Raw genomic sequence first — 24,242 nt, 5'->3', positions numbered from 1 at the left:
CGAAAATTCAGTTCCAGTACAACCGTCCATCACATACACTTAACAGTTTGGGGGAACGATTGACTGAGGCCTTGCGTTGCGAGGAACAGCCAGTCGGCCGCTGCTAAAAAGCGCAGCCGTTAGGTGTGTTCCCCAAACTGCCCCAGACCCCGCTTTATACGGGGTCCCCAGGCGCTGCCCTTGAAACTCTCGAAGAAAGAGCAACAACATGGGGGAAAGAGGGGAGGGAGAAAAAAAGAGACAGATGTTTGCCTATTTATGCTCTCACCTATAAAGAGACAAACAACCGACACAAAAAAACCCTCATAGCACAAAAGCACAAATAAACACAAGACAACATGTATGCAGAAGGTAAACATTTGAGACTGTCGCGTGTGCGTAATTCATCAGTTTTATGAGTATCAGTTATGCGTGTGTGTATGGGCGAAAGTGTTTTTCTCCGTGAACACTCTCCAGAGGCCATTGTCCTTGATGTTATCAGCCGGCCCACAGTTCAGAGAAGCATCCTCAGGTGTCAGCGGGGGAGGGGGGTAGCCGGGGCTTTTCTGGGCACTCTCCGTCATAACAATCCAGGAGTAGAGATGGGGAAGGAATCCAAATATGTTATTTGTTATGAGACAAGCTGCACTGCCTTTCCTGTCAGCTTTTAAGTCTTTTGCTGGCTCCACATAAATCCAATTTTCCAAATAATATTTTTTGTTCATAAACATTGTATGGTTAGTGGTTAAATTAAGTGGTTGTGCTTGACATTTTTGTCTTAATGTTGGTAAATAAGACAAAATGCCTCTTAATGCTGTAAGCTTCACTATCACTGCATTATTGTCTTTGTTTGCTGGGGGTTAGATCTGCCTGGGGTACATTTCTGCGTGGGTGGAGTGATCTTACAGTTGCCGTCATGTCAATTGTGTGCGATTGACACACACACACACACACACACACACACACACACACACACACACACATACTCGTTTATCTGCCCCGGTGGGGACAGTGGACAAAAAGGTGTCCGGTGGGGACCACCCTTTCTAAATGAGATACAGACATGGTTCCAAGTCCCAAAATTTTTTTTTGATTTTAGATTTTCATATATCGCTTAAAATGTTAAGATTTCACATTTTAAATTTTTCACTTATTGCATATGAAATTTACTAACACAATGGGGACTTAAGAAGTGGGTTGGTACCAGGTGCCGCCCATAGGGGGGGACAAAACGGTCTGTTGTCCCGGGCCCAGAGTGAGTGAGTGAGTAAGTGAGTGAGAGAACCTACAACCTACAACATTCTCTCCTACAGACTTCTGGAATTGACAGCCTACAACAAAAATTGATGGAGACAAAAATAAAAAAAACAAAGCACTACTGAAGCGGCTGCTGGATGTAACACTCTTCTTAGCCTTCAGGAATATGTCATTCAGAGGCAGCGCAAATACACTAGATGAGCCAGACAATGGAAATTTTCTTGCCATAATTGAGCTGTTAGCAAAGTATGATGTTATTTACTGTGGGAAAGGAACATGAGGTTACAAAAACAGTCTTTGCTTACTTTGTTCAATTTTGCAAAACTGTAGTAGCTACTAACAGTACACACAATTAAACTACCCAGTGTAAAAACACCATAGGCTGAGTGATACAAACAAGCTACACAAATGTTGAATGAAAAGTCTGTCATTTATTTTTAACAGCAGGCAACATTACTGATATACAGAAATGTTAATAATTAATGTAAAGATCAGTAACTGCTACAATTGGAACCCATTAATGTAAAATATTTTCAATATTTGAATGAATTCAATTCCAGTCCTCACACCCCCCTGCCCTGCATGTTTTAGATGTGTCCCTCCTCCACCACACCTGATTCAAATGAGTGTCTCGTTATCAGGCCTCTGCAGAGCTTGATGCCGAGCTGATCATTTAAATCTGGTGTGGTGAAGGAGGGACACATCTAAAACATGCAGGGCAGGGGGGTGCGAGGACTGGAATTGAGAAGCCCTGGTGTAGAGTAATTATGACTCAGAATATGAGCAATATGTGAGGGTTAAACAAACTTTTTAAAACATTTGCTAATCCATGAATTGAAGAAGCATAACAGTACAAAAAAATTTCTGTTATGTATGAAATAAATTGCATAAAATAAAGTGCAATCTGAGCAGATCACTGCTCTCTAACAGCAGAACTTCAAAAGCTGACCTCTGAGGTTCAGCTAATCAACAGATCAAATGGTGAGAGCTGCATTAACAGTTGCTCTTTCAAACACAAAACAAGAGCTTGCAGTTACCTCGTAGACCGCCGCTTCCAGGTGTCTATGCGGTTTTTCACATAGTATTTCACAGCATCCCAGGTCCTACCTTTCAGTGCATCTGGGAATGCATGGATACATTCAAGACACTGTGCTTTCCCAGGAACCTTGCCAGTCTTAATGTTGTGCATTAGCTTTTGTTCCACAGCGTGGACTTCTGCTTTGCTCCACATCTTCCTCTTCTTTCTTGATGAATCTATGAAAAATAAAATAAGATGAAATAAAGGTTCGTAGGGGTGATTACTATAGATGTGTGTGTGTGTGCACTATAGACAGTCCAGAGGCTGCACTGCCACTGTTGATGGATTGAGCCAGTTTTCAACTGGAACTGGTTCTCAATTCTTATCCCTAATTTTGATGCAAACAGTAAGTGAACATAAAAAAGGCAGCATGAGTTGTTCAATCCTTATAAGCCTATTATTGCAAATTCTATAAGAAAAATAAATTGTCAATTATCGTAAATCGTAAATTGTCAACAGTTTTTCCTGTCTGTAAGCACTGTGATAAAATAATGCCTTATTTTAGTTTATTTTTAATCTGGAGGAGAGTTCATTAGAACGACGGTCTGTGGCGAGATCCTAAAGGAGAGAAACCATTCAGTTGAGTTTGTTGCAAACATCTGACCGGTGGCGACCGGTTAATGCGGGGTGCTGAGGCGCCGCCCCTCCAAATAGCTGGACAAAATTTACTTAAAGTACTTCTTGATTCTAAAATCGACCAACTCGGAAAAACTTATTTCCAGAAAATGGGGCATTAAGATCGGGATTGCGCTGGTAAAGATATTTTTTTTGAACTCAAAAGTGCCCCTTGGCAACCGCTAGGCGGAAAATCCACATCTGGGTCACGTGGTACGATGACGTAGTTCGTTGACTTAGCTCCGGCTAAGCTACAGAGAGTGCAATGGAGACACAACGACAAGTTCACATGTGGATTCACAAAGTGATGATTTTAACATGAAATACAGCGCAAGTTTCTGTTACAATTCGGCTATATAATAATAAAACATTTTAGGAGATTAAACGAAATGGGCTGGAATCAGGTTTTATAATCGCGGTTCAGATGTAAACACGGAAACAACTCGTCAAAGCCCGACTGCCTGGCATCGTTTATCACGGCCGCTGAAATTCGCCAAAACAGCACATAAAAGAAAAGGATCTTTATCAGAACAAACCACAGTGTCTCAGCATTATTTGTTCCCGGAATTTTACTTGATAATCTAGACGTAAGACCGGACGCGCATTTATTAGTTGCGCCGCGGCGCTTATATTCTCCGGATCGGGGCAGCAGCAGGATGGCAGCAGCGTAGCAGAGCGGCAGAGAGAATACTTGGAGCGCCGGAGTAGCAGACCGATAGACCCACAACCCAAAGGGCTGATATCCCCACCGCGGATTTAAACATCTCGGGGTTTTGCGGGGTAGCAGGGCTGTGCTGAGAGGAGGTGTGGCTAACGCGTCGCTCCAAAGCAGGTTGCTATGGTGACAGCCAGATTTCTGCACTCCCACGGTGTGAGGAGTGAGGAAGAGGAGCTGCAGCGTTAGTAAACCCAGGCTGAGAGCTTCTCTGGGCTCAGGTTGCTCAGAGATTGTCTCGGCTGGAGTGGGACAGACACTCCACTCAGGACTCGTGAGGCAGCGCTGCGTCTGAGGCTAAAGCTTAGAGGCTACCGGCTACTGGGCGGTTCCATTGAGCGAGGACTTTCTCTCCTCCGGGACTCTTCGGGTTCTGAAATGTGTGTAAGGAGACGTTCTCCTTGTTGGTATCTGAACAACCATAAACAACACACATTTTAAACATGTTTTATCCGTCTATTTTAATTTGAGAAAAGCGAGTTTTGCAAACAGGAAGTAACGTGTTGCCATGTAAACAGATCAACGCTTGTCAACGAACTACGTCATCGGTCATGTGACACGCGGCGAAATTTTTTAAGGAGGCTTGAGATAAAAAGCCTGAAAAATACAATTTGTCATCGAAATTTTTAATTTTTTTTACTCAGGTCATATTGATATATGAACTTTATAATATATAGCAACTTGTATGATCTCAGAATCAAGAAGTACTTTAATCATTAAACATAAATGATTTAGAAAATGCAAAATAATTATGAAATAAAAAGTATTTGTTTGCAAGATGCTCCTGTTAGTCTCTCCGCACCTGTCAGCATTCATTATAAATCAATTCCAAATGGTATTTTACTAATGTATATGTACTTCCTGTGTGCGGTGCGCCGGCCTAATGAGTCAACATAAGCCCTCAAACTTTGACAAGCACATGACCCGAAGCTGCTCTCTCATTGGCTTCCGTCAGTTTTCCCACAGGGCGCAGCTCTTCAGTGTTTTGAGAGCATACGAGACTCAATACGTGTATCAAGTGGATTGTTACATACACTGAAACAGGTTATTGGTCAAATACCTTTTCTTGGCTGTGATGAGGTATCAGACTCAGGGTCCTCCTCTCTAGATGTCCTCTTGGTGGGTTTCATCTTCTTCACACGTCTTGACTCGTCTTGAAAACAGAGATTCAATGATAGAAAAGTTAACTTAAAGCACTGCATCTTTGAAGACTTTAAAGAAAGCACATTTTCAAATACGTTTTCAAAATTTAAGTTTTTTCTTCAGGTATGATGAGGATATTGATTTGTGTATCTTGCATCAAATTACATATAAACACATAAAATTACAGAAACTTTCCCTGGTGCAGACATTGAAGACAGAAAGTTGTGGTAAAAGTTAAATAGACAAGTTAGAGCACAGCTTAAAAACCAATAAATGACAAAGTAAAGTACTCCAATATTAAAAGAAATTTATAATAAAAAATTCTGAATTGTGTATCAAGTGGATTATTACACCCACTGAAACAGGTTATTGGTCAAATACCTTTTCTTGGCTGTGATGAGGTACCAGACTCAGGGTCCTCCTCTCTAGGTGTCCTCTTGGTGGGTTTCATCTTCTTCACAGGTCTTGACTCATCTTGAAAACAGTGATTCAATGGCTGTGATGAGGTATCAGAGTCATGGTCCTCCTCTGTCCAGTTCCTTGATCTACCTGTAGGCAAACAGATTGACAGAATGATGTTTTGAAAAGAGTGCCGTGGGGAATCCCACAGCATTCATCTATATAACGGGTGGTGATGGTAACAGTTACAAAAAAGCCTATAAAACTACCCTTCATACTGCTTGTCCGCTGCAATCCAAGTGTCTCGAAACCATGACATACACAGTTGACTTCAAACATAATAGGGGGTTTTCACTGACGTCACTGGCCAACTTCCGGTCCGCCATATTGGGTGGCACACTTCCTTATCTCTAGTTGTCGTACACGTATTATCGTATCGCGAATGGATAAGTACGCCAGCACGCTAGAGCGACCAGATAAGGACGTATATCTGAGGAAATGTTCCGTGATCGACCATATGGACCCCTATGCCCTCCACGGTGCCTTGTTTAGCCGTAATCCAGATGATTGGCCAAATGTAGAGCACGGCGACATAGTGCATTACCTGGTGTTCGGTAAAAACCCTCTGCACACTCTTGAGGAAATGAGAGCTTACAAGGATCTAGAGGCTCACAACCAGTTCACATCTGGTTATGTACATCAAGGAAATCGCCATCATACGTGGACGGGTGAGTTTTAATAAGATGGTAAAAATGTAAACAATCCGACGCAAATGTGTCGCATGCTTCTGCGGTGGCTGGCGGCCGGCGGTGCGCGAAGGCGCTTGGCTGCAGGGCCGATCGACGCCGCTCGCGGCTTTAATTATTTAAGCCGAACAATGACCAGCGCAAAATTAAGTTGTATTTACCGTATTGGCGCCGGTAGGAGCTGCAGATCATAAAGCCAGCAAACAGTGGGAACACAGTAACTCGTTCAAAGGTAAGCTGCGCTCAGACGGGCTCTGGCACATGCTAGTTTAGTAGCTGCTAACCGTCAGTGCTAACAACCACTCGCGCATGTAATGTACTTTTAACTTGCTGCTATGTGTTTCAAACGTTTAGAACACATTCTCATTGACATCGGGATACTGTGGAAACTTATGTTCGGTCGACTTACAACCGCGATCCAAGCGAGCCGACGACTCTTTGTTATCTCTGTAACTCGTTCAAAGGTAAGCTGCGCTCAGAGGGGCTCTGGCACATGCTAACCGTTAGCGCTAACAACCACTCGCGCATGTAATGTACTTTTAACTAGCTGCTATGTGTTTCAAACGTTTAGAACACACTCTCATTGACATCGGGATACTGTGGAAAGTTATGTTCGGTCTTACAGCCACGATCCAAGCGAGCCGACGACTCTTTGTTATCGCTAACAGTTGTTCTCCGTGGTTGCGCCTCCAGGCAGGAAAGCGGTGGAAAATTAATCTGTTTCTATGTTTTTCCCATGGCGATCATGTGTTGCGCTGTTACAGCCCACAATACAGCAACGGTTTACCATGGTTGAAATCAAGTTAAGGTGAAATTAATCAAATTAAAACATGGCTGAGAGAGGGAGTACAGTATGCGGTAGTAATAGGCAGTAGAGGCGGCGGAGGCAGTCAACATGGCAGCCGCGGAAAGTAATAAGTCATAACGCCCAAGCCCTATTATTAATATATTCTTCTTACATGTTTTAAATACTTAACAGTTAATTACCTGTGACAAAGTGAGCACCGCAGACTCTGGCGTATTCCAGCTTAACACCGTCCAAATCGGACCTGGATATCCGTGTCAGCCATAGGTGACGGCGTTGTTCAGAGAGCTGTTTTGTTTTTTCACACTGATTCACTATTACGGCTGGTAGGCGATAGAAAGAGCGTTGATCTCCACCTCCACGGGCCGTGCAACCAACCATTAAACACGTTTTCCCCATTGTTCACTTCCAATACTGCCTAAGGCGTCATACAATGCAGGTCAACGGTGCGAAACGACTGCCACCCAATATGGCGGACGCGCTGAGTAGTCACGTGAGCGTGACGTCAGCTGAAAACCCCCTATTCAGTATATTTTTGTAGCCTAAATATTAACTGTAGCCTGTTCGCCTGTAGAGTATTAAAAAAACTAGAGGATTTCTCATCAGCTTGAGGGTGTATAGATAATGATTGAATATTGACTTGGGATGAACTATTCCGTTAAAATACCTCTGGTTAGCTGTGATGAAGCATCAGACTCCTGGTCCTCCTCTGTAGGTGTCCTGTGAACGGGTCTAGTCATTTTCACTGGTCTTAGACCTTCAAGGAAAAACATAAAGATGCAATGTTAGAAAAGCTCACTTGAAGCACTGAATATACTAAATCATCCTCTCCATGAACTATGAGAACACAAGCCATGGCAACATTGACCTGTTTTGTTTTTAACTATATAGCAGGGTTGATAACCCACCCAAAGACGCTAAAACTGACAGAGATTAGACTTCAGACCCCCATTAGATAAAAGCTTTAGATGTTTTACATACATAAAGTTTATTAAACCCATGACAAAATAGTTCTGCAAAACATTCTGTAATTGGGTTATGGTGTGAACAAGTGAAAAAAAAAGAATCCCCTTCTTGCTGTGAACACCCAGGAACCCCTGGGAGTGCCCAGACCCCACTTCGAGAACCACTGGTTCAGTGAATGTACCTGATGAGTTAGAGGATAGACTCGACATCACATCTTCATCTTCACTTCCAGATAGAGAGCTGTCTTCAGGTACTTCCTCTGAATAAACACAGCAAAAAATGTTGTGAAGCAGCATGACAAACCTATGACACATTTATCCCATCACATTAAATGATAAAATAGTGTGTGCAAGGTGAGGTTTTACCATTTGGATCAACGTTGATCTCGTCCAATGTCAGGCCTTTAAATTTTGATAGCTCTCCTCTTCCACAGGCCATAAGCAACTTTGCAACTTTCGCAACTTGTAATGTCCCTTCAGGGAGCCGATAATATTGTCGATGGACCCTGATGTTGTGACCCATGAAACCTGCAAGGCAGTCCTCCTCATTCTCTTTCAAGTTTAGAACTTGTGACATTGTTGCCATTTGTTTCCTTAATCTTGTCGATGTCAACGTTTGAGGGTCCTTCACCCCGCATTCACATGCAATAGCACGGATGGCATCAGATCCTCTGAGGTGACTTTCTGCCTCAGGTCTACCAAACAAATACACATTCTCATCTGGCACATCACATTGTCGTCGATATCTCACCAGCATCTGTATGGAGGACACCATGTCTGGGCTGAGTAAGACAGGGACCTTTCTGTCCCGCTTACCTTTGATTTCCACACGCTCAAAGTATTTGCAGAGCTTCTTTTCCATGTCAGTCAAGGCAAGATCAAGATCTGGATTACTGGCAAAGGTGTTTCTCAACATGAAGTCATTCAGGGACATCTTTGAAACTTCTCCCTCTCTCCTACGATTGAAGACGATCACTTCACAAAGTGTTAGTTTAGCAAGATTTAACCAGTTCCTCTTATTTGGTGCAGTTTCAAGATTGGATCGATACTTGGGCCTTTCTGTGTCAATGTGGTTGTGCAGTCTCACAACATCTTCACAGTAGGGGATAAGAAGAGGTTTATTCCACTTCGACTCTCTGAGGTTCCTCAGTGCATGCGAAGACACCCACTCATCCCATTTATTCTCTTTCAATGTCCTGAACGTCATCACATTTTCAAGGGCCTTCTTGTTCTCTGACATCCTTGCTTCAAACTCTGCAATATCTGCTATTTTAGTTAGACTATGGCCTAGTTTGAGCGCCAAGGATGGAATCTTGAAACTGCTGGTATCTTCACTCCATCCACAGACCATCTTCACAGCTTTCACAACGTGGCAGAAGTTTGCTGGCAGAAAGAAGTCATGTATTGTTTTCAGCTTGCCATGGGTCTTTGCTAGGAGAACTAATCTTCCCATTTCCCGCATTTTTTGTCTGATATATTGGTGTTGGCTTTTGTCTGTCCCTTTTTTGTTATAGAAGTGTTCTCCTAACTTCAGAATATATTTTTCTTGCCGAATTGTGTCTGTTATGTTGTCTTGATTCATGCCATTTACTAGGCACCAGACTTTGTCATTGATCTCCTTTGGGACAGGCTGTCCAGCAGCACAAAGTGACTGCACTCTGGTTCTGCCTGGCTTCATGCTTTTCTTTGCCAATTTGCATTTTTTCATGTGCCGCCACAACACTTTCCTTTTGAGTAATGCCTCACAGTATGTGCAGTGCAAATAGTCTTTTGCATTCACTGGTTCAGTGCTTTGTTGAGAGGGAACCATCACCCCTTTACCCTCCTCCAGGACCTCAAAGTTGTGGCGACGATTGCCTTTATTTCGAATTAGAGTTATCTGCAGCTTTCTCTCCACTGATCCTTTTGGATAACTGAATGCTCGTGCTACCTCCTCCAAGTTGCTGTGTTTCTTATCCAAGTGCCGTGCAATTTTGGCATATGGTTTACAACAGTACAGACAGTACTGCCTCTTATCGTAGACTCGACCACCATTTTTTTTCTTTTTTAGCCTCAAGACTTTTACATCCGTGTCACTGGAGGATTCGGATAACTCACAATCTGCCATGGATTGGAAAGAGGAAGATGTGCTCTGTCTGCATTTCACAGGCTTCACACGACCTTTGTTCAAGCGTCGAACATCCGAGTTTGATGAACTGTAGTTTGTTGGAGACTTGAGCAGTTTGAGTTCTTTCTCAGATACTTCTGATTCTGGTGTAGAACTAGGCACATACTCATCCTCACTTTTTTCACTGCTTGTCATTGATTTATATTCAGAGATCCCAAGCATTTTCTTTGTAAGCTAGAAAAGTTAAAGTCAGATGGGACTCAATTAGTAAGTTTAAATACTTCCCACTTAAATTTTCCAATTACGCCTTTCCCATCAACAATAATATAGTTCGTAATTTTGTCATCACAACTGATTTCAAAATACACACTGGTTTGTCTGCAAACTTACAAAGACACTCTCAGTTCTCTTCAGTGGAGGAACATCTGGGTCTGAAGGGCACTGGTCCATTTCCTGAAAGAGTTACCAAAAACATAGTCTCAAATACAATTTCCAATTACAGAATAATCCATTTTTACTTTGTGTTAAAATAGATCTACAGCTTATAAATACAATAACAACTATTAATAAAAATTGAGCTTTCACTGTTACAAAGAAAATAAAGTATAATAGGTAAGAAACGGAGAACCAGCTGTGTAACAACCAAAAAGTCTAATATATACAGTGGGTCATGAAAGTATTCAGACCCTCAATTTTTTAGTATTTCTTATGTTGAAGCTTTGTGTCAAAGTAAAAAAAAAAAAAAGTTTCCTCAGGAATCACCACTCAGTACCTTGCGAGGACAACCCAAACCCAGAAGTTTAGATTTTTTTTGCAAATGAATTAAAAAAGAAAATCTGAAATATCACATGAACATAAGCATTCACATAATTTCTGATCAATATCAAATGAATTTCACTAATAAAACATGTTTAACTATCCAACCGGGTGCGCTACTACATTTTTTAACGTGCTAGCTCCAGCAGTACAACCTAAAAAAGTAAGCGTACAGCCCTGATTAGTGTTCACAACCATATACGTTTTCTCTCTCTTTCTCTCTCCCCCAATTTGAATAACCTGCTTTTAACCTGCTAATTCTAACCTGCTTGCATCTGTGGCATCACTCTTTATGTGCAACATCCCCTGCACTTACCTCCTCTGGCTCGTCTGTCTCCTCTCCATCCTCCTGATCTTTTGACTTTTCAGGGAGGGTTTGGCCCTGCAAATGAGGTCAGCACATGCAAAATACCAGTCAGTCCTGACATGCCTGAAAAATGTCTCATGCTCAGACTTTAGGTCAGCCATAATATTTTGGCCATCAAATGTAATTGACAGGCCAATGAAAATATCAACGGCCGTTGAGGCCAGTAACACCACATAAAAACGTCAAGCTCTTCTGCTCCTCAATAAACAGAGAATGGGACAGCAGCCTATCCAAACACAATGTTTTAAACCAGAATGGCAGGAGAAATTAAAATGGTTGAGTCATGAAAGTGTAGACGGAATAGACAAAACGTTCTGCAGTATTTGTGAGATGGCAGGTAGGACTAAAGCTTTTACCAAACGATCTATCAATCTGACCACACATTTGACACAGCAGGAAAGTGCGATGAAACAGCACTGTGATTAAGCTACCTGGTCCAAGAAAGACGCACTGACCTGCAGCTGAAAGCTGTTTACTACATGGCTACCGTATATTATTTTTAGAATGAAGTGCCTCTTCATTTCATGGCTGTTTAGGCTATTTACATCTCAAAAAACTGCAATTTTTTCACAGAAAACTTCAGATGGTTATTCAGACTTACACTGATGGGTTTGTTTACATCAAACAAGTTAGTCTGAAGCTCAGTGCATTTACAGTTAGTCTGAAGCTCAGTGCATTTACAGTTAATCTGAAGAAGAGTGCATTTACAATTAGTCTGAAGCTCAGTGCATTTGCAGTTGATCTGAAGCTCAGTGCATTTACAGATAGTCTGAAGCTCAGTGCATTTACAGATAGTCTGAAGCTCAGTGCATTTACAGTTAGTCTGAAGAAGAGTGCATTTACAGTTAGTCTAAAGCTCAGTGCATTTACAGATAGTCTGAAGCTCAGTGCATTTACAGATAGTCTGAAGCTCAGTGCATTTACAGTTAGTCTGAAGCTCAGTGTATTTACAGTTAGTCTGAAGCTCAGTGTATTTACAGTTAGTCTGAAGCTCAGTGCATTTACAGTTAATCTGAAACTCAGTGCATTTACAGTTAATCTGAAGACCAGTGCATTTACAGTTAGTCTGAAGATCAGTGCATTTACAGTTAGTCTGAAACTCAAGTGTATTTACAGTTAGTCTGAAGATCAGTGCATTTACAGTTAGTCTGAAACTCAGTGTATTTACAGCTAGTCTGAAGCTCAGTGCATTTACAGTTAATCTGAAGAAGAGTGCATTTACAGTTAGTCTAAAGCTCAGTGCATTTACAATTAGTCTGAAGCTCAGTGCATTTACAGTTAATCTGAAACTCTCCTGTACCTTAATTCAACCATGTAATATGAACTCAGAGGCACAATGTTTTTGTAGCATACTGGTAAGTATTTTCTCAATAATGGCTGAATATTTATATGATATGGAAGATGACTTTGAATACAGTGGTCAGCCATGTGACTGAAACGTGATTGCTACTTTTAATAAGCATGTCTGCTTCTTTGAAGTAAACAAACCCATCAGTGTAACTTTGAATAGCCATCTGAAGTTGTTTGTGCAAAGAAATTGTAGTTTTCTGAGATGTAATTAGCTTAAACAGAAGATCCATCCGCTCACATTAAAGCTGCAGTGGTGGTGCAAGGACAGAGGGAACTACTGCATAATAGGAGCATTTCAAAAAAATCTTCAGATTCATTCTTTTAAAACTTGAATAAAACAAGGCTATTTGTTATATTTTATTGTTGTATGCTAACTAAGGTCGTAAAGTTTGTGACGAGTTCATTCTGCTGAATATTTTTAATAAATATAATAGCCTACATTTGTTGGATAATAGCATTTGTGTTTTTGTTATATTACTGTTTAAAGAGTATTAAATTGCTATTTAAAATATGACTTGTAGGTATTGGAATATTTGCAGGCTCACCTCACGCTTCTTATTCTTCGAAATGAGCAGGTCCATGTCTATCAGCTGGTTTATGTTAATGGTGGTAGTGGTCGTCTCCTCTGGGGGTAAATCCACCTTGAGCTGCTGAGACTTTTGGTGGTTCAAAGCTCCTATCTAGATGAAAGAGTGGAAGAGGAAAGGAGGCAAGGAGATGAGACAAGGAGAAACTTATATATAACATATAACATAACAGAATCAACACTTGGGAACAGCACAAGACTTTTGAAGAATAATTTGTCCTGTGTGATCTTTTAGTGTTTACTCTATATGCTTTCAAAAGTGGCACAGTGCTGCAGCTGATAATGCCACTGCTAAAATTTTACATGAGTAAGCATAACAAACACAAACTACTGTTTAAAAAAGCTACAGGTTTTTAAACTGGTTAACAGCTCTGTGGTAAAATGCATCCTCTCTTGCTGCTGCTCAGACTCACTGCTGCTTTTAGAGGAGGTGCAGGCTGCAGTCAGCCTCATAAAAAAACTTATTTTAATATATTTAGCTAATTAGACTCAATTGCTACATACAGTAAATGTCTGCTTTGAGTCTGTTCATAACAGTTCATTATCAGTATAATAAGCTCTGTATTGTTTGAAAAACTTCATCTCAATGACAGATTTTGTTGCCAATGACAGCAAGGAGCTCTACTCGACTTGATAACGTGAAACCTAAAGTCTGTTTCATCCTGTCGGCCTGTTGTATGTGTGGAGCTCAGCCTCACCTTCCACAGACAGAGCAGAGGAGAGAGACAGAGCTCGCTGCAAAACTCCCATTTTAGTTTGCATAGAATAATTTTTAATAGCATATGCAGTCAAAACTGTCGCACTGTAACGTTACAGCCCTGAATAAATGGTGCAAACTGAAGCAAGTCCCAAAAAAATAATTACATGAATAATTACATTGGAAATTAGGTTGTTGCTTGTAAACAGAGGCCTTAGGAAAGGAGGCTATATTTAAGAGGTACAGTCCGATAAAATACCTGTAGTTTACCGTATTAGCCGACAGCAACACCAGCCTGCAACACCAGTGTGTTAGCAGGGTTAGCTAACCCTGCTAACACACTAGCGTTAGCAGGGTTAGCTAACGCTAACTGGCTTATGCTAACTACTCTGTTAAGAGAAATATCACTGTTTATCATAACTTATCGAGTAATATCACTGTTAATCGTAACCTATCGTTCAAAAATCATGCCAGATTAAATCAAAAATAAGAGAATTTAAAACTTACCAGCTGCTGGTGTCGAGTCGGACAGCTCCCGCTTCTTGAAACTCCTGTAACTCTCTGCTGCTGCTGCGGTCCCGTCGCGCCGTGTGGAGGGGAGAGCGGGAGGGAGGGGGCGGGAGCGGGAGGGGGGGAGGGGCGCACCGTGCACCTGCAGAGCTGCAGCTGGCAGGGCGTTGCTCTGCAGAGGGCGGCCCCTTTGAAGCTGATGGGCCATTAACTGAGGCTCGGCAGAGGACCACACAATATTTCTCCACTTCTCAGCTCACAGGGGAGCTTTACAGACTAGTGCTGCAAATAACTAATGTTTTATATTTAACACTAAACTGCAAACTAGAAAATTATTAACATTAAAGTCTCTCTCCTTAACCAAAGTTTCACTATACTAGTGGTGGACACTAACTAAGTACTTTAGCCCACTTTACTAGTATTTCTATTTTATGCAACTTTAAACTTACAATCCACTACATTTCAGAGGGAAATACTGTACTTTCTAAACCTTTACTTTTTATTGACCTAAATAATCTAGATGCAGTGTAATTACTACTTTGGCTGTACTAGATATTTGATATATTCAGTAGATTGAATATATCAAATACCTAGTATCCTCAAGTTGTTGACTAAATTAATAGTAACCTATAATTAAAAGTATTTTCCCATTTCATGGACACAAGCCATTCCTGGCCTAGTTTCAGAGAGCACTTTGGAGGCCCAGTATATAATGTGAAGCTTTTTGTTAATTTGTTTGTTTGTTTTTAGTGGTAATAGTGACAAAAATGAATAACCCTCAGACAATACTGCTGACAACCTCGGGCATATGTTTGGAGGAAGGCCTGAAGAATGTTGGTTAGGGTTGGGTTCAAATGCAGCGCTTTAAAAAGAGCACTATGAGGGGCACAGGCTCTTGGGGGCTCTGAGTATTCAAAAAAACTCCTTAAAAACCAAAAAGGGCTCATGAAAACCCAATTAAAAGAATGCACAACAGACAACACTACATAAAGAAGCCTAATGTACAATATCAGCATTTGACTTACCTATTACCAAAGCTAAAAAAATATGTTACAGTTTTTATCATACAGAATGAAGACTTTTAACAACTGAATTGCAGATATGCTCATACACTGTCAACTCACAATCTAACTCATACCTTTAGATTAAAAGTTTTAACAAATTTAAGACCTCACATCTTGTCTCTGTCGTGCTGCTGCATTGCTGCTCTAACACATACAAAATGGCTTCAGTTATGCATATGTGTAGGCTACAGCTACAGCAAGTATAGAGATTGCCCATTTTAAAATTAAACAGGAAAAAGTCCACTTATTGTTCCCTATGCAGTAGTATTTGTGCAGAACACTAGTGGGTTGTTCCATTACAGCTGATAACCTAATCATAACCTAACCCAAACCTTATAGCACTGTGGAAATAATTAAATAATTATTGAAAATGTATCTGCAAATCAACTGCAATGAACCGTGCTGTCCGTCAACACTGTGATAATCAGAAACAACAGCAATTGATAAGCTTAGAACTCAGGAAGACAGTGAAAAGAGTTTGGAGACAGCTAAATTAGCTTTGATAATACTGTGTGAGCATGACAGAGGGGCCTACGTTCTCTGACTGTGTAAGGATGTTTAATTTGTTAACAGAAAAGTGCTGATGTTAGCTGTTAGCTGCTAGCTGTTAGCCGCTAACACTGACAATGACATACTGATAAAAGATAAATGCTAGCCGTTTTCCACTACAGGGATCTCTTGCTGCTGTGCTGGTACTGGAACCCAGTGGTTATCTAGCAAGTCTGTTATTCAGTGTCAATAGCCACACTCTTTAAGAGTCACAACAGTAAGCTCTGCTTTACGTCTGCAGAGCAGCGACCTCAGAGCAGGAAAGTTCATGGGTTAGCACTAGAATAATGCTGAGAGGGGAGAAGACATGGCCAAGCTGTAGCCAGTCTCTACTAGCCATCTTTCACATCAAGTCACCACTTCTTACACTGTTTTCCTGCTAGTGTGGGTGGACCAGAGCCAGGCAGAGACCGCTGTGTCCCAGGACAGGAAAACATTTTCTTTCTATCGAGCTCTATAGTATTTTTTGGGGGGTATGCAAATTTTGTTTCCTTTGCTGGCACTGTATTTAATTCTCCTGGACTAAGAAATACCAAATTGCTGCTCTGAGTATTCAAAAAAACTCCTTAAAAACCAAAAAGGGCTCATGAAAACCCCATTAAAAGAATGCACAACAGACAACACTACATAAAGAAACCTAATGTACAATATCAGCATTTGACTTACCTATTACAAAAGCTAAAAAAATATGTTACAGTTTTTATCATACAGAATGAAGACTTTTAACAACTGAATTGCAGATATGCTCATACACTGTCAACTCACAATCTAACTCATACCCTTAGATTAAAAGTTTTAACAAATTTAAGACCTCACATTTTGTCTCTGTCGTGCTGCTGCATTGCTGCTCTAACACATACAAAATGGCTTCAGTTATGCACATGTGTAAGCTACAGCTACAGCAAGTATAGAGATGGCCCATTTTAAAATTAAACAGGAAAAGTCCACTTATTGTTCCCTATGCAGTAGTATTTGTGCAGAACACTAGTGGGTTGTTCCATTACAGCTGATAACCTAATCATAACCTAACCCAAACCTTATAGCACTGTGGAAATAATTAAATAATTATTGAAAATGTATCTGCAAATCAACTGCAATGAACCGTGCTCTCCGTCAACACTGTGATAATAAGAAACAACAGCAATTGATAAGCTTAGAACTCAGGAAGACAGTGAAAAGAGTTTGGAGACAGCTAAATTAGATTTGATAATACTGTGTGAGCATGGCAGAGGGGCCTACGTTCTCTGACTGTGTAAGGATGCTTAATTTGTTAACAGAAAAGTGCTGATGTTAGCTGTTAGCTGCTAGCTGTTAGCCGCTAACACTGACAATGACATACTGATAAAAGATAAATGCTAGCCGTTTTCCACTACAGTGATCTCTGGCTGCTGTGCTGGTACTGGAACCCAGTGGTTATCTAGCAAGTCTGTTATTCAGTGTCAAAAGCCACACTCTTTAAGAGTCACAACAGTAAGCTCTGCTTTACGTCTGCAGAGCAGCGACCTCAGAGCAGGAAAGTTCATGGGTTAGCACTAGGATAATGCTGAGAGGGGAGAAGACATGGCCAAGCTGTAGCCAGTCTCTACTAGCCATCTTTCACATCAAGTCACTACTTCTTACACTGTTTTCCTGCTAGTGTGGGTGGACCAGAGCCAGGCAGAGACCGCTGTGTCCCAGGACAGAAAAACATTTTCTTTCTATCGAGCTCTATAGTATTTTTTGGGGGGTATGCAAATTTTGTTTCCTTTACTGGCACTTTATTTAATTCTCCTGGACTAAGAAATACCAAATTGCGGCTCTGACTATTCAAAAAAAAAACTCCTTAAAAACCAAAAAGGGCTCATGAAAACCCCATTAAAAGAATGCACAACCGACAACACTACATAAAGAAGCCTAATGTACAATATCAGAAAAAAGCTAAAAAAATATGTTAGTTTTTTATCATACAGAATGAAAACTTTTAACAACTGAATTGCAGATATGCTCATACACTGTCAACTCACAATCTAACTCATACCCTTAGATTAAAACCACAATTTGTGATGAGGATTGACTGTTCATCAAAAGGATTGATTTACTTTTGATAAACACTGAAAAGAGATTGATTGAAAACAGACATTACACAAGATTTTGAGTTGTTATATTTCATTTATATTGTTGGCATCTATTTGTGTTGCTGGAATAAGTCTATTTTATTATTTTATTTTTATTTTTTTTAGTGCTTGTGTCACTACAATGAAATAACATATTTTGAGTTAAACAAACAGACACTGATTTAAAGGGAAGGTATGTTCCAGTCCATAAAATATTTTATTTTATTGGCCTTAGGTAGGCCATTACTGCCAGACCCAGAATAAATTCCTGCTGATTACATTTGAATCTGATTTCATCTTTGTTTCTTGTTATTGAAAGAGGGACAAATTGATACTTGGTTACAGTACAGTGAAACATAATTTGAGTAGCTTAGTATGTGGATGTAGCTGATGTATTTGAGTGTGTTGCAAAAAATGATGCTTTTTGCAGAGTCTGGCAACCTACATTTATACATGAGAGTACTCGCATATATGTTTACTTTTAACACAGTTGAACAGGTCATAGTTATGTTTCTGCCACAACTGAGTAATTTCTTCTGAACCACTTCACTAGTGCTTACTAGTACAGTCAAAAGAAGTGTTTATCCCATTCAACAGTTCTTTTGACTGTACTGAATCACTAGAATCCGTTCATTAAAAAGATTCATTCAAAAACTGCATTCACCGGCTCATTCAGTGCTTAGCAGGAGCCCTGACTGCATAGTGCATAATTCTCTAACTCCCTGAACTGGTAAACAGCAAAATGTTGCGTCATTCATTTCATGATTCAGCCCTGATTGAGGTTCACATTCACTCTTTAACAAGCTCACCGTGAGTACTGAAGGACGGTGCATTCATGGACCATAGTATATGGTCACTGGCGGGAGACACAGTGCTACTTTGAGTGGTATACATGTATTGCACGGGAGTCCTCAGCTCTGTACACTCACTGAACACGTTACATGGATGTTGGCAAGTTGACACAGCACTAATTTTAGCAGTAGGCTACAGTTACAAAACTTGAATCAAGTCCTTTGCCCTGAGTGGCAGTTCTCTCTGTGTACAGTACGCAAGTGAGCGTAAGTTCACTGAACAAGTCAGCGCTGACTGGTGGTGCGTTCACTGTTTCACAACTGCGTTTCACAACTGAAAAACAGCACAAAATGATTAAATTAAGATAACCACAAGATCTATAATTATCTAAATGCACAAATGTTAAACTTTTAGGGGCTAAACCCACCACCCAATACCTCACAAACTCTGCACAAAGAAAAGAGAACTGTATTGAGCATACAAAATTCAACAAATAAAAAACAATGTGAACTCTATTAAATTCTCATGAGATATGAGACCCAAAATGTAATAATCAGGTAACAAAAAGTGTATAAGAGGATAATAAACACATTCTAATGACAAAAATGGCATTCAGTCGCATAAAAAGTGCTGGTGGGGCCTGTATGAAAAAAACAGTACTGGTGGGGACTTAGTTCACACACTGTAATACCAGGTTTGGCCTTTGGTAGCGCTCTAGAGCACACACACAATTTCAGAAAATGAGCCTGCTGGGGACTTTGTGTACACACTGCTATACCAGGGTTGACCTCTGGGGTTGCTATAGAGCAAACACAAAGTCACAAAAAACAGCCTGCTGGGGACTTCTCAGGAAACTTCACCAGCCATATTAGAAAGTCATTTTCTATTCACTGGAGTGGTTCGCACCGTGGGGACCATGGTTTTGGTCCCCATGGTGTTTTTGGTCCCCATGGTGTTGGTGTGTATTCATGCCAATGTCCCCACCAGGATAGATAAACGAAAGCACACACACACATACACACACACACACACACACACACACACACACACACACACACACACACACACACACACACACACACACAAGTTCTCACGTTTTACAAACTTGCCGCTATTGACTCAAAAACAACCCTGCACTTCAACTGTGAAAATCACTATAAAGCTTAGATTTGTTAGGTAATTCAATTCAATTTCAATTTTATTTATATAGCGCCAAATCATGAAACATGTCATCTCAAGGCACTTTACAAAGTCAAGTTCAATCATATTATACAGATTGGGTCAGATTATACAGATTGGTCAAAAATGTCCTATATAAGGAAACCAGTTGATTGCATCAAAGTCCCGACAAGCAGCAGTCACTCCTGGGGAACCGTAGAGCCACAGGGAGAGTCGTCTGCATTGTACATGGCTTTGCTGCAATCCCTCATACTGAGCAAGCATGAAGCGACAGTGGGAAGAAAAACCACCCATTAACGGGAAGGAAAAACCTCCGGCAGAACCGGGCTCAGTATGAACGGTCATCTGCCTCGACCGACTGGGGTTACAGAAGACAGAACAGAGACACAACAAGACAGACAAACAAGCACAGAAGCACACATTGATCTAGTAATCTGTTCTACATTAGATGGTAGTAGCGGGTGAGCCGTCTTCTCTGGATGATGTCACAGTTAACAGAACGCCAGACCAGGTGTACCTACTATGAAGAAAAAGAGAGAGAGCAAAAGTTAAAAGCTGAAATGATGACAGTCATTTCAATGTAATACAATGCAAAACTGGAGAACAGTAGACTGAAGAACAGTAGAAATCAGTAGAGTGAGAAAATTAGACCCTGATGTCCTCCAGCAGCCTAGGCCTATCACAGCACAACTATAGAGATAGCTCAGGGTATGAGCCACTCTAACTATAAGCTTTGTCAAAAAGGAAAGTTTTAACATTAGTCTTAAAAATAGATAGGGTGTCTGCCTCACGGACCAAAACTGGGAGTTGGTTCCACAGGAGAGGAGCCTGATAGCTAAAGGATCTGCCTCCCATTCTACTTTTAGAGACTCTAGGAACCAGCAGCAGACCTGCAGTCTGAGAGCAAAGTGCTCTGTTAGGAACATACGGGGTAATCAGAGCTCTGATATATGGTGGAGCTTGATTATTAAGGGCTTTATACGTTAGAAGGAGAATTTTAAATTCTATTCTTGATTTAACAGGAAGCCAATGAAGGGAAGCTAAAATTGGAGAAATATGATCCCTCTTGTTGATTTTCATCAGAACTCTTGCCGCAGCATTTTGAATCAGCTGAAGACTTCGAACTGCATTTTGTGGACTTCCTGATAGTAAAGAATTACAATAGTCCAGCCTTGAAGTAACAAATGCATGGACTAGTTTTTCAGCATCACTCCTGGACAAAATGTTTCTAATTTTGGCGATAATAAACACACGCATAATGTGGTCACTGGGCAGAATGCTGTTTTCGTCAGACTGTCTGTGGAAAGCGTGTTACATGGTCAGGTGGCTTGCTGATTGGCAAATAAACATGAGGCAAACTCCAGGTTTGGCTGTCTGCTCCCGTCTAAGTGGAAGCTGAGCCGCTAGCTTTTCAGAGTTTCAAGAATGTATTTATAAGTTCACTTATCCGCTCCTGAGGATATTAAAGACCTCCTTGGACTCAATTCATGCAAAGAAAATGTCTTGAAAGGTAGGAATGTAAATTACGTCTATTTTAGTATTTTATTGTTGGGGTTTCAGGTTAGCACGCATGTATACTACGTAATTACTAATTGATTGCAGCATAGTTTAAAATGAATCAATGCAGAATGTTAATGGAGGGGGTGAGAAGTTACCAAAGCTATCCCAGAAAACTAGCTCTACAAGTTCTTGGCAGTGGAAGTGCACTTACAGTCGAGGGATTACTGAACCTTCTTTGGGAGGTAATTATTGCAAGTTTTCAAATCAGGACACATCTTTACAATATGTTTATGCCTTATTTGAATAGCAATACAAATAAAGCTTAAAAACATTTTGAAAAAAAATCAGCATTTTGTAACTGTTTAGAAAGGGAAACTTGTACATTATATGGCTTAAGTATATAACACAGTGCAATATTTCAAGCCATTTATTTATTTTGGTATTTTTGATAATAATGGCTTACAACTCATAAAAACTAATAATTCAGGGTCATAGAAGCTTACAATATTGCATAAGATTAATAGAGGGATATTTTTATGAAAAGTATGTTCTATCCATTAAGTGCTTGTTCTCCCTTCCTTTTACATAAATTGTTGCATCATTGTGCATGGTATGGAGGCGATCAACCTGTGGTTTTGCTGAGGTGTTCGGGAAGCCCAGGTTGCTTAGGGTAGTGGCCTTCAGGTCATCTGCATTTTTATACCTCTTGACAATATATATATATATATATTTTTTTACCGGATTCATGTCAGACCAGTTTACTGGCTGATCAAATTCATAGTCATTAAGACAGCTTTTGGTACCTTTGGCAGTGTGGCAGTCTGCTGGAAAATGAAATTAGCATCCCCATAAAGCGTAGCAGCAAAAAGCATCATATGCTCTAAAATTTTCTGATTGCTGCGGACTGTGGACCAGAACCAGCTGAAGACATGGTGCCCCAAATAATCAATGACTGGAAATTTCACACTGGACTTAAAGCAACTTGGATTCTGTGCCTTTCCACGCTAGACAGTACCGCCCCCTTCAAATAAGATATGGGCTATTTGCATTGATTATTATTATTTATTTATGCATTATGTATTATTATTATTTTTATTATTATTATTATTATTATTATTATTATTATTATTATTATTATTATTATTACTGTTATTATTATTATTACTGTTGTTGTTGCTATTATGTATATTAATATCAAAACCCTTTAAAAAGCACATCACTGCATGACAGATTTATTAGTTTCTACCCAGGGAACATATTTTGTGATCCTTGTTTTGTGCTTTCACATTGTCATTTATAGATTTATTAAAGATAATGACTGATGTTAAGACAACACAACACCAATTTATAAAACTGCAGAGTAAATTTCATTGGTGTCAGCTGACATCAACACCTGCTGAAATTGTTGTTGATCAGAGGGGGGCTGGGGTTGAAATTTAGCCCTATGAATAACAATAATAGCAACAATAATAAACATTACATAATTCACAGGGTTAGAACACGTACAATATAAAAACACAGGGAAAGCGCTATACACACACATGCAGTAAGTGAATCACTCAAGTTATTAGTATTTTTTTGTTACAGAACAGGAAAACAGGGCGTAATGTTACTCAAATATTTGTATATTAATTATTTGTACATTACAAATATTATCTTTGAACACAGACTCTTAATTTTTTTTTTTTCAAAAAAGTGTGCCTTTTCCTGGTCAGCCAGTATGGATTGACATCACTTTTAATTGATAGATGATAGAGGATTAATTATGGATGTAACATGGCAACAAGGCTGCCTTAATGCTCTGTGTCCTGAACGCATCCAAAACATAATAATAATAATAATAATACCAGCTCTGGAATGGTATGATGGAGCCATGTGGAGACTGCTTGCTAACCTGCTGCAGCCATGCTGCTCTGTCTGGTGTCATCACTGGCTTGGCTGACTAGTTATGCTTACTTTTGTCCCTCCAAGAAGTTTGGTTAATTTTGCCTGCACAACTTTTCTCTTACTCTACCAATCTCTTACTCCTTTCTTTTTAGCATCTACTTGCTCCTGTTTCTATATATCTATCTAGCTATCTAAAAAAATTAAACATATTTTACTGTGCTCAAGATTAACTGTTAGATTTTTTCAAATCTTTCTGAATTTAAAAGACCACCCCCACCCCAGGCTTAGTGCAGATAATTCCTCAATCTTTGTATCTCATGTATGACAAACATGTGAAATTGACACTTTCACCGGGAGGGCATTAAGGGTTTCAATTGCAGAAAAAGATAAATGAGACACACCTTTGCTGTAACCTTGGCCGAACAAATACCCGTTTTATTGGTGTCGTCATTGTTTTGTCTCCAAGAAGTAAACCACTGAGAAAGATGCTCAAAACGAGATGCATTCCCATGTCACGCCCAATCCACATGGCCTCCGGGCTGTGATCCACTGGTCAGTCCATAGGTGTATGGTTTGACTTTTCTTTTACGTTTGTGGTCATATACGTTGGTAATGCTCAATTACAGTCATGTAAACAGAGCAACTTGGATTGAAAAGCGTTTTAGTGTGCGTCTGGATGCTGGACGCTTTTGGGGCAAGTCTGACAATGGAATGCCCCTCTTTTAAATGTGTAACCGCTGCAAAAACAATGCACTCACTGCATAGCCCTTAGAGAAATGAACCTCTTTAAAAGAAGAAAATTCTTCCATGGGTAATGCCACTAGAGTGTTAATCTTCCAGAGTTTAATGCAGTAAATATACCTGGTAAAACAGATTAACGGTGTGTAGCACTCTCCGTTCTGCACGTAATCAAGCGGGGACTGCTCCCATTTACCCCGTTTACACTACCCTTTTTTAACCAAGCCGAGACCAGTCCAAGCTCGGTAACTGAGATAACTCTTCAGTGTAAACGATAAGCAGACTGAACTGAACCAAGCTAGACA

The 24,242-nt window shown here is 40.3% G+C and overlaps 2 protein-coding genes across 5 annotated transcripts in view; one reads left to right on the top strand and one right to left on the bottom strand.

The window, feature by feature from the left end:
- Positions 1–24,242, top strand: part of csnk1a1 (casein kinase 1, alpha 1) — a 121,100-nt gene that overhangs the window by 29,133 nt on the left and 67,725 nt on the right. The gene's annotated exons all lie outside the window — the stretch shown is intronic.
- Positions 1,648–14,082, bottom strand: LOC118559079. Its single transcript, XM_036129769.1, has 9 exons — positions 12,888–14,082; positions 10,942–11,007; positions 10,200–10,262; positions 8,069–10,043; positions 7,885–7,962; positions 7,405–7,494; positions 5,169–5,336; positions 4,705–4,797; positions 1,648–2,490 (listed from the first exon to the last, which is right to left on the bottom strand). Exons 1-9 carry the CDS (start codon positions 12,921–12,923, stop codon positions 2,270–2,272), a joined length of 2,790 nt encoding a protein of 929 aa, XP_035985662.1. The 5' UTR covers positions 12,924–14,082; the 3' UTR covers positions 1,648–2,269.

Source organism: Fundulus heteroclitus, unplaced genomic scaffold (assembly GCF_011125445.2).
Source record: "Fundulus heteroclitus isolate FHET01 unplaced genomic scaffold, MU-UCD_Fhet_4.1 scaffold_215, whole genome shotgun sequence".
NCBI lineage: Eukaryota > Metazoa > Chordata > Actinopteri > Cyprinodontiformes > Fundulidae > Fundulus > Fundulus heteroclitus.
The sequence above is the reverse complement of the archived record's forward strand: the minus strand, read 5'-3'. Positions and strand labels throughout refer to the sequence as shown.

Bases quoted from the DNA above. Each gene is read 5' to 3' on its own strand.
- LOC118559079 (XM_036129769.1), bottom strand. From the start codon at position 12,923: ATGGACCTGCTCATTTCGAAGAATAAGAAGCGTGAG. The intron at 10,044-10,199 runs GTAAGTTTGCAG...TAACTTTTCTAG, and splicing joins AGAGAACTGAGAGTGTCTTT to CTTACAAAGAAAATGCTTGG. The intron at 7,495-7,884 runs GTACATTCACTG...TTTTCCTTGAAG, and splicing joins TCTATCCTCTAACTCATCAG to GTCTAAGACCAGTGAAAATG.